The sequence below is a fragment of the Gavialis gangeticus genome, unplaced genomic scaffold, assembly GCF_001723915.1.
Source record: "Gavialis gangeticus isolate Ggan-Ray unplaced genomic scaffold, GavGan_comp1, whole genome shotgun sequence".
Taxonomy (NCBI): Eukaryota; Metazoa; Chordata; order Crocodylia; family Gavialidae; genus Gavialis; species Gavialis gangeticus.
In genome coordinates, this window is record NW_017729000.1 from 46101465 (window position 1) to 46111591 (window position 10127).

The following is a 10127-nucleotide window of genomic DNA, read 5'->3' on the forward strand; positions in this document are numbered from 1 at the left end:
CGGCGGACGGACCCACTGGCTTCAGAAACAAGCAGCTCGGGCTCTTGTTTTGCCCACCCAGCCCCACCCCACCCCACCCCTAGCCCCCAGAAGCTTCTGCCTAGCAGAGGTTTCTGCCCTGGCAACCCTGTGGCTGTTCCCCAGCCCTCCCTCTGTCAGAGAGTGGAAATTCAGAACTCGGGCTCTGTGCCTCCACGTGCCACTCTCAGCTAGAGTGCCAGGAGCACCATGTGGAAGCATGGAGCCGGCTCAGCCTGATGGTGAGGGACTTCCCATGGCTTCTGCCACTCTAGCCTGCAGGCTGGCTCCATGCTGCACCCTGTGGTCCCAGCCTTACAGCTAGGAACCGGATGCTGCCAGAGCTGTCCTGGCCTGGCAGCACACATTTCCCAGCTGCATGGCCAAGACCTGCAGGATGAAGCAGGAGCCAGTCGGGAACTGTGTGCTGCCAGGCCGAGCTGGCTCCATCCTCTGTCCTGCAGTCCCAGACCTGCAGCCAGGAAGTGCATGCTGCTGGAGCTGGCCCAGCCCAGTAACACACAATTCTCAGCTGCATGGTCAGGACCTGCACAGTGTAGCGGAAGCCAGCTGGGAACTGTGTGCTGCTGGGCTTGTCTGGGCTGGCTTCGTGCCGTGCGCTGCAGGTTCTGGCCATGCAGTTGGGAACTGTGCAGCACAGCATAGAGCTGGCCCCAGCCTGGCCCAGCCCCTCCTGGCAGCACACAGTTCCCAGCTTCAAGGCCAGGACTCGCATGGCACAGCACAGAGCCAGCCTGGCCCTGGCAGCACGTGGTTCCTGACTGCATGGCCAGGACCCACACGGTGTGGCACAAAGCCAGCCCATCCCCTCCTGGTAGCACATGGTTCTCAGCTGCAAGGCTGGGACCTGTGCGGCGTGGCACAGAGCCAGCACGGCCTGGCCCCTCCATGCTGTGTTGCATGGGTATTGGCCATGCAGCGGGTAACTTCATGATGCTGGGAGGGGACAGGACAGGACTCATTCTCTTTCAGAAGTGCCCATGTAGGCAAAATTTAAGTATAACCATTGGCCTGTATTCATTAACCTTTTACAAAGGGTAAAAGGTTCTCACCTAGGGAGGAGCATGGTCTGGCTGTGAGGCTAAGAACTTCTGGATTCTATTTCTGGCTTTGCCACCAATTCCATCTGTGAACCTGAGTAGATCATTTTCAAATGTGCCCATTTTTTCTGTTTGATAAGTGAGCTGTCTCTCCCTCAAACCCTGGGAAGTTGCCCGTCTCTTCTTGTTTTGTTTTTTGTTTTTGTGTCATTGGTGATGATGGTTAAGAGGGCTTAATTACTTTGCATAGAAGCTGAAATCCATCTCTGTTTTTGCAGTTGTTGCCATTTGATCTGCAAACCTTCAGGTTTTTGCTTGAAATCCAGACTGCTCTCCTTGATGCACAGCTATAGAATCTTACTGCGGCCTGCTGCTGTTTCCTCATAGAAGTGAACACAGAGGCCTACCTTATGCAGAAAAAGCACTAAAGGTTTGCAGCAGTGACCTGTTTGGGACAAGAAGGTAAAGCTAGGGCCTTTCTATTTCAGAAAATCATATTAGACCACATATGTGTATCAGGGTCTCAGCAAGATTGAGGCTGCTGCACAGAAAAAGTTGTGGCAGGGATATTACCAGCTGCCTGTTAGTGTGAATAAACCTGTAGGTAGAGTATGAATCTGAGCTCCCACAGAGACTGAACTTACTGCTTTCTTCACCATTTCCACCTCTGTCTGGTTCAGTAGCATGTATGGCCTCATGAATTGTACATTAGGAGTCAGAAACGCCTGGAATCTAGTCCTGAATGTGCCACAGACCTTCTGTATAACCTGGGCAAGTCATAGGCTTTTTTTGCTTCCATGCTTTTTCTTCCTCCTTGCAGCACTGCTGCAAACCAGCAGTGTTTCTCCTGCATAAGGTGGGCCTGTATCTTCTAAAAGGAAACAGCAGCAAAACAAATACTGACCAAACACCAAGGAAGGTTTAAAAGGTCACTTAGAGCAGCGGTAGGCACCCTTTTCCAACTGCAGGCCAAAATGACTTACCCTGATTTGGAGAAAAGTGAGAGCTAGGAACCTACCACTGCCACTTCTCTCCCCAGCCACATGGGGAAAGCGCCCGCTGCTGGCACTTCTCCCTGTAGCAGCATGGGGAGAGTGCCCACAGCTAGTGTTCATCTCTGTGCAGCTGAAGCCCATGTCTGTAGGATGGATCAAAAGTTTCCATGAGCCAAATCTGGCCCATGGCAGGCTGTAGATTACTAACCCCTACCCTACGGTGCTTCTACGCTGAGCCCAGGGGTGCTGTCAGGCAGCAACCTCTGCCCACTCACTCTTGCACTGAGTTGTGTGCACAGTTCTCTTCCTTGTGTTTTTTTGTCTAGTAGCATAACATATTAAAGGAAGTAAACATTCAGGCTAAATCCAAGTTGTTTTAATTGCATTCTAGTCTTCCTAGTTCCTTGCCTTCCTTTGACTTTGCGTCTTTCAGATACTCACAGGCAGACACCATGCTTTCCTTACTAAGCCTAGAAGTATATATAGACTATAAAGGAAGCAGAATGGAAATTTCCCATCACAGGAACAGCACAAGGCCAATACAGATTGTGCTGACGCTGCTGTGTGGGTGTTGGGATAAATCGAGGACTGGAGAGGGTATGGCTGAAGGAGTTTGCACTGGCTATTCTTGTGAGCAGAGCAGCCTACAATACCACACTGCCATAAATTAAACCAGTCCCTAGCACAGGGGTGGGCAGTTATTTCGGGCGGAAGGCCGTTTACCCAGTTATGGCAGGCTGTCAAGGGCCGCATGGGCAGCCCTGCCCCTTGACAGGTGCTCCGCCTCCTGGTCACCATCTTGGGACCAATGTCCCAATGTCTTTGGTCCCAAGACATTGGGACATTGATCCCATGTCCCAGGGCCAGCACCTGTGGGGCCCAACACAGGGCACAGGCTGGCCAGGGGTCTGTGGAGCCGGGCTGGGCTGCACCAGCAGGGAGAGGGAGAAGCTGGCCCGGCTCCATAGAACCCCTGCCAACTGGGACCCCGTGCTCCTGCCACCCTGCTCTGGGCCCTACCAGCACTGGCCCTGGGACACTGGTAGGGGCCCCGTGCTCCCGCTGGCTCCCTGCCCACTCATTCCCAGTGCCCCCCAGTCCCACAGTACAGACAGGGGGCAGCGCACAGCCCTGACCCCCTGCTCACCAGCAAGGAAGAAGCTGGTGCTGAGCGCGGGGAAAAGCGGCCCCTTACCTGCCCCATGGCCGGCACTCCCTGCTGTAGTTGCTCACAGCCCACACGGGGCTGTCTTGAACAGGCACAGGCAGCCCCAGGCGGACTGCAAGTGGCTACAGCACAGGGTGCCGGCCACTGGGTGAGTGAGGGGCCGCTTTTCCCACCCATGCACTCGGCACCAGCTTGTAACCAGCCCCCGCTGCCAGCCTGGGTTCTGTGCCGGCTCTGAGCTCACCCGTCGGGGCTGCATGTGGCAGCAGCAGCAGCAGCTGCAGCCCCCCCATGTGCCGTGTTGGGCAGCGTTGGCTGCTGCTGCCTGCCCGGAGCACACACTGGGCAGCCCACAGGCAGTGGTGGCAAACACTGCCTGGTGTGGCAAGCGGGGGGGCTGCAGCTGCTGTTGCCGCGAGCAGCCCTGACGGGTGAGTCACATGGGGTCCAGGCTGGTAGTGGGGCTGGGTTACAAGGTGGTGCTGAGCGCAGGAGTGGGAAAAGCGGCCCCTCGCCCACCCCGTGGCCAGTGCCGCTCACAGCCCACCTGGGGCTGCATGTGCCTGCTCCAGACAGCCCTATGCGGGCTGCGAGCAGCTGCAGCAGGGAGCGCCGGCCACGGGGCAGGGAAGGGCCGCTTTTCTCTGCCAGGAAGGAGCCTGGGGAAAAGCTGAGCATGGGGGGTGGAAAAGCAGAACCAAGAGCAGAGAATATTAATTTTCTAAGTTTTTTAGGGTCCTTGTGGGCCAGATAGAATGGCCTTGCAGGCCAGATGTGGCCCGCGGGTCGTATTTTGCCTGCCCCTGCCTTAGTGCTTTCCTAACTTTTGCTGGAATTTTGTGCCAGATCCAGAGCATCCTGGAGAAACAAAAGTACTCTGAAACTGCCTTTGTATGCTTCTCAACTTCTTATTTGTGTTGAGAGGTATGCCACAGAATCTGGCTCCATGTTACCAACTTCCCCCTAGAACAGTGGTTCACAGCCTTTTTCAGGGTCAGGGCACCCCTTCACCACTTTTTTGAATGTAGCAGCACCCCTGGTTGAGAACCAGTATTGGTGCTGCCTCAACTTACCTTAGTGCTTTTCAACTAGTTTTTCTGCTGTCTCCAGTGTAAAAGTGCCCCATGCCTACTGCACAACCAGCCTGGGAAGGGCTATGACATGTACATGATAGTGCTACATTAGGGCTCTGATCAACCTAAAGCAGGTAGGGGCTGCTTTGTGTTGTAGATGTTGCTGACTGCCCTCCCCTACACTCTTCCCAGAAAAAGGCTAACAGGTAGAACTGTTGTTTTCAGGAGGTGAACTGGAGGCTGAACCAGCTATACAGGACTAGTCAGCTGTTGCCTGCTTTAGGCTGATCAGAGCCATAGGACTAGAGGAGTGTGTGGGGCAATTTTACCTGGTTGCTGTCACCACTGTGGTAGTATCTGCATTTTGGCACCCTGGTTGAAAAACCATTATACTATAGAATTTGCATAGCTGGGCTATATGCATGTTTAGCTGTATTAATCTCTCCTTGTAAATTAATCCCTGCTGGTGAAACTTAGTTGTCTTTGAATTTCCCCCACCATTTTATAAAGATCTTTTTGGCAATCTGATGGCCTGAATTAAACCTAGGTGCAGTTATATTAGAACTCTATACTGACTCTCTTCCTCCATGCTGTGTTATCTTTGCATAGGTAACTCAGAATTACGCTACGGATAACTTTCTACGTTGCTCTATAGTATTAGAAACTCCAGAGCCAATTCTTGAATGTCTGCTTTCCATGTTTCTCCTTCCCATGCTGTCTGTGGCTTGAGGATTGTTTTTCCTGAGGTGTATTGATTGGCATTTGTCTTGGCTATACTCATGTTATTGGATGTCAAAGATTAGACCCTGTTACAGAAGGATATGGATGAGTGGTGAAGCAAAGAGGCAGTGTCATAAGGGGGACAGATGTGACCAGTGTTGAGGTAAAACATGCAGGTGCTTGGTTGAGTTCTGGTCCTTTGACATCCTTTTGACTGTAGATGCTTTGCGCATGATGCCAAATCAGGATGAGAGTGGCCAGTTTGCTACTGTATGACAGGGGTACAGCAACAGTTAGCGTACAGCCACAGTTATAGTAAATTACTATAGTGAGATTTTTGTTAATCTTACATTTTTCTTTTAAGTCATCATCAGGATGAAGTGCAGTTTTTCCTATTGAACGCCAGGTGGCACATGGATCCTTTTTGCTTCTGCTTTTGGGTTTGTCTCAGGGGTGGGGTTTTGGTTGATGCTACAATTCAGAGACCTTCGGGACTAATTTTCAGCAAGTTCTGAACTATGGTCTGCATGCCCCATGATGGAGTCCTGGGGGTGGGGTTAAGATTAATAGCTGAGTTGGCAACACAGGGATGCATCTACTTTGCCTCTCACAGCAGCCTTTAGAAACACTGTTAACTGAGTTTAGGGGAAATAAGTCTTTCCTACTGTTGTGTTATTCCAGTATTCCTGTGTGAGATTCTGTATAGGCCCAGCAGATGTTGCTATCCAAGTAGCAGATGCTGCCAGCCATGCATTCTGCTCCCTGTGCCCAATTTCTCTGTGCTGATGGTCTGTGTTGATAAGCTTGGTTATATAGGTTGTATTGTTCTTGAGCATGATATTCCAAGTGTAAACAGTGGTACTCATTCACCTTACATTACCCTTCACTGACAGTATGTAGCATCAGCCTCATGGGGACAAGGTGCCCTTTATTATTATCCACTCCCAGATAATACTAGCCACAACAGCACTCCTATACATCATGGATATTGTAGCCCTTTATGAGATGATACTAATTACACAGACAGCACTTACTATAAACTCTTGCACTCTAGGCTAATCCACCCAACATGATACTTTGCCTGTGGGCAAAGATTTCCTATTTATCATTCTCAGGCATGGGTAATCCAAACACACAGCAGATAAGAGAGGCCTTATCTCACTGGAAGTCAATGGTCTCTTAGTGGTAAAGTCTGTCCTATGTAGGGCCCAAACCATTTTAGGGTCTTACCAGGTGCGAGAGAGGATCCAGGAGTGCCCCAAGGTTGCAAACCTTAAGTGACAAGAAGAGGCTGAATCTCACCAACAATCAGTGTCCCAAATCCCTTTAAGTTGCATGGTCTGCCTACCACCATCACTTTTCTTGTCTGGATTCAGTTTCAGTTGGTTCACCTGCATCTAATCCCCAATTACAGCCCACCACTGTGAAAGAACTGAAACTGAAAAGCCTAGGTCAGATGAGAGAGAGGTAGAGCTGGGTGTCATCAACAGAGATCCTGGTTTTCCCCAATTAAAAAAAAACTGCACGTTCTGTAATAAAACCCTCAAAATCCACAATTAAAATGAAATGCCACTGTGTGTGTGTGCATGTCAGCTGAACGCAAGGTTTTATTGATTTATTTACAATTTTAAAGCAATTTGGAAGCCTACCAGTGCCTCAGTCACTGTAGTAAAATAAATACTAAGTAACTATACATTTTGGTATTTCATTTTGGGGTTTTTTACCATGGAATATCAGAGCTCACCCTGTCCCCTTGGCTTACCAGGATGCAACCCTGCCGGAGGGGGCCCCCATCTGTCAGGCTTACTGAGCCAGGGACCCAGATCTGTAGCCCTCTACCCCCACAGCAGCACCCAAGCCCCAACTGCTGCCTGCAGGAGGCAGTGGCTGCTGTGGCCCCAGCACAGAGCCCGGCTCCCCCTCTCCTGTGGGTGACACAGCTGAAGCAGAGCCCATGGGAGGGGGGAGGTGGGCAGCGGGCTCAGGCGACAGTGAACTGACTCCCCACCACTGCACGCACTTCTGAGAGGTTAGGGGGGCCCATGCTTCCCCCATGATCTGTGTGTGGGGTGGGAGCGGGAGCAGGTGCAGGCTGCCTGCTGCAGGGCTGGGCTCCTCGCCCTGCTGCACTCCTCCCCCAGGGCAACCACAACCCAGTGGGTGGGACCTGGCATAGCAGGGAAGAGTGGGGCCGTGCAGGGAAGCTTCTTGCCACTGCAAGTCCCATGCTGCCTGGGTGACTCATCCCTTCCCCATCCCGCAGCAGCAAGGGGCACAACCCTCCCTGTACTGCCATCCCTGCTGCTGCCAGGTGGACAGGGGACACATTGCCAGGGCAGCATGGGCCTTACAGTGACAAGGACCTTCTGTGCACAGCCCTCTGCCCTGCCATGCTGGGTCCCACCCACTGAGCTGTGGAGGCCCCCGGGAGAGGCAGGAGGGCAGGGAGCCCTAGCTCACAGCAGGCAGCCTGTACCTGTTCCCACCCCACTCAGATCTGGGGGGCATGTGCCCCCCTGTCCCTCCAGGAGTGTGTGCAGCAGCAGGGAGCCAGCCCCACCCCCGAGCCTCCCACGGCCCTGTCCTGCTCCCCACTGGGGCCCTGCAGCCATGCATTGTAGACCTCAGCTCCAAGCCCTGTGCACCACCCAGCTGGGAAGCAGCCCCACCTCCAGCCCTGCCCAACACCCTCCATTCCTCCCTGTTGTGGCTCAATCCTCACCACCCCTGCCAGACTTACCTACCCAAGCTGCTTTCCAGGCTGCCTGGAGGCCATGTGCATCTACATGCACATGGCGCCCCCTGCCTGACTGCCCTCCTCCTACTCCCTCCCAGCCCCTTGAAGGCTGTAACTAGCCTGCAGAGAGCTCGCTGCAAAAGAGCAAAATCCATGGGTTTCTCTGTTGAAATGAAAAATCTTATTTTTTCTTGGGTAAAGGGGGAAATCTGCAGTTTTTTCCATTTTTCTGTGAGAAACAAAAAATCTGGATCCCTGGTCATCAGCATACTGATGGCACCTCACTCCAAATCTCTCCACAGTCTTGCTCAGCGACTTCATATGCACGTTTGGATAGGAAGGGCAAAAAGATGGAGCTCTGGGTGACCCCATGGGCATAGTCCTGAAGGGATGATGAGTACTTGCCCTCTGGTACACCACTGTCTGGGACCTCCCAGGTAGGAGAGAGTGGAACCATTTTGGTAGTCCTCTGAATGATCAGGTCATGTAAACACTTTATTAACACTTGATGATCAGCTATCAAAGGCTACTAAAAGGTCTAGCAAGATGAGCAGGGTACAATTTCCACTGTCAATCTCAAGGCAAACATCATTGACCAAGGCCACAGGTGCAGTCTCCGTATTATATTCAGGATGAAAGCTGGACTGACAAGGGTGCAGGTATCTGATGGCATCCAGGTGCACCTGGAATTTATGGGGAACCACCCATTCAATGACCTTCCCTAGGAAGGGGAGGATGGCAACCAGGGTAAAAACTGGGAGTCAACATCAAACAATTTAGGTCTGGCATCCTGCCCCCCCTCCCCAAAGGATGGTGTTGACAGTGCCTGCCAGCAGTGGCCCCAGAATCCTCTGGCTGGCTTTTTACAAATCAGGACGGACACAGATCCAGTTCACAACTGGTTGGCCTTACCCTCCACCTCCTCCAAGCACATCCTCTGCATTAGTGGATCAGTAGAGACAGTACTGGAAATCTCAGCAGTTCTTACATCATGTTGTCTAACTCTCTTTTAAACCAAGTTAGAATACACAATGGTATAAATATACAACTTTATATACAAAAGTGTCTTTCATTGTTATCACCATTGGCAAATCACAGGTTCATTTTCCAGGGAAGACTGCCAAATAGGGACTCTCCTATTTGGAAGGATTTTTTTTCTAGGCATGTGTTTAGAAACTGTTTTTAAATTGCAAGCTTAAATTCTGCAGAACTTGTGATCCAGAACCTTTCTCCTCTTGCCCTTTCATGCTATGAGAAAAGATTCCTACTGCACCTTTAAGTGCAATCACTGGAGGTTCAAAACTCCCTTCATCACAAGGACACAATGCTGAAGCGTATTATTTGTTGAAAAGCAGCTTTGAGGTTCAGGAGACTGCAGTTTTATAGTGAGGATCACAGACCTTGTCCAAGTACAGCGCAGTCCATAGAGACTCCAACCAGAGCTCAATAGTCATTGCTTCCCATGGTACTATTTGTGAATAGGATGCAATAGATAATGTTTGCCTAATGTGGCCAGTGGCATAACTGTTATTCATGCTGTCGCTGTGTAAAGTTTTCATGTTCACCCAGTGGCCTTAGAGGGCTGTCTGTGTGCACCTTTCATGTACCGTTTAGATATTGCATGGCACCCGAGGCTCCCCAAGCAGGGACCACCTTTTACCTACACTCACAGCAATAACCTGGGGTTTACAAAAAAATTCAGGTGCAGACACTAGTGTGGCAGTCCCACAGCTGCTAATATTTTAAGTGGGGCTGGCTTCTCTGGGAAGGGACAGTGGGAGTAGGCAGGAAGGAAGTGGGGACAGAAACGGTCCACAACCTCAAAAAGCTGAAACATCACTCTCTTCTTGGTTGATCCTCATAATAGCAGCAGTGTAGACCTACAGATTCTATGGTCTGCAGCATTCTGCAGAATTTGTGAGAATAAGGGTTGACAAATACATCTGACTCTGTCCATTATTGTTGCCATTCATAAATCCCAGGCGCAACATTGATGTCAGTTCCCTTCCGTAATGAGCAAAACGTTCTGCATTATTTGTATGTCATTGGCAGGTGTGGGCTGCTTGGGAGGATGTCAGGGGAGTTGGTACTTATGTTCTAGCTCTAGCTCTGTAAAACCCAGAGTGATGACTCCAGGACTAGCAAAAGTTTCTTAGTATCAGGGTTAGTTAGTGGTTTTTTTATGGAGATAATTTAGTTTGGGGCTTTAGAGGGATTCTGACTGAACTTCTTGCAAGGCTTTGCACTGCACAAGGATTCCTTGACCCTGTGCCTTTTGGGGGGAAAATCCTTGGACCTTTTTGGCTGAGAAATCTATTTGTCTTAGGATAAGTGTATGTTTCCCTTTAGTTTGTT

General features: G+C 51.0%; 2 protein-coding genes across 2 annotated transcripts in view; one reads left to right on the top strand and one right to left on the bottom strand.

Annotated features, from left to right (window-relative positions):
• LOC109289731 (protocadherin alpha-11-like) overlaps positions 1-1765 on the bottom strand; it is a 7984-nt gene extending 6219 nt beyond the window's left edge. The window contains 1 exon segment of the mRNA XM_019505930.1: positions 1724-1765. Coding sequence (XP_019361475.1) covers positions 1724-1765 — 42 coding nt within the window.
• DIAPH1 (diaphanous related formin 1) overlaps positions 1-10127 on the top strand; it is a 196575-nt gene that overhangs the window by 118093 nt on the left and 68355 nt on the right.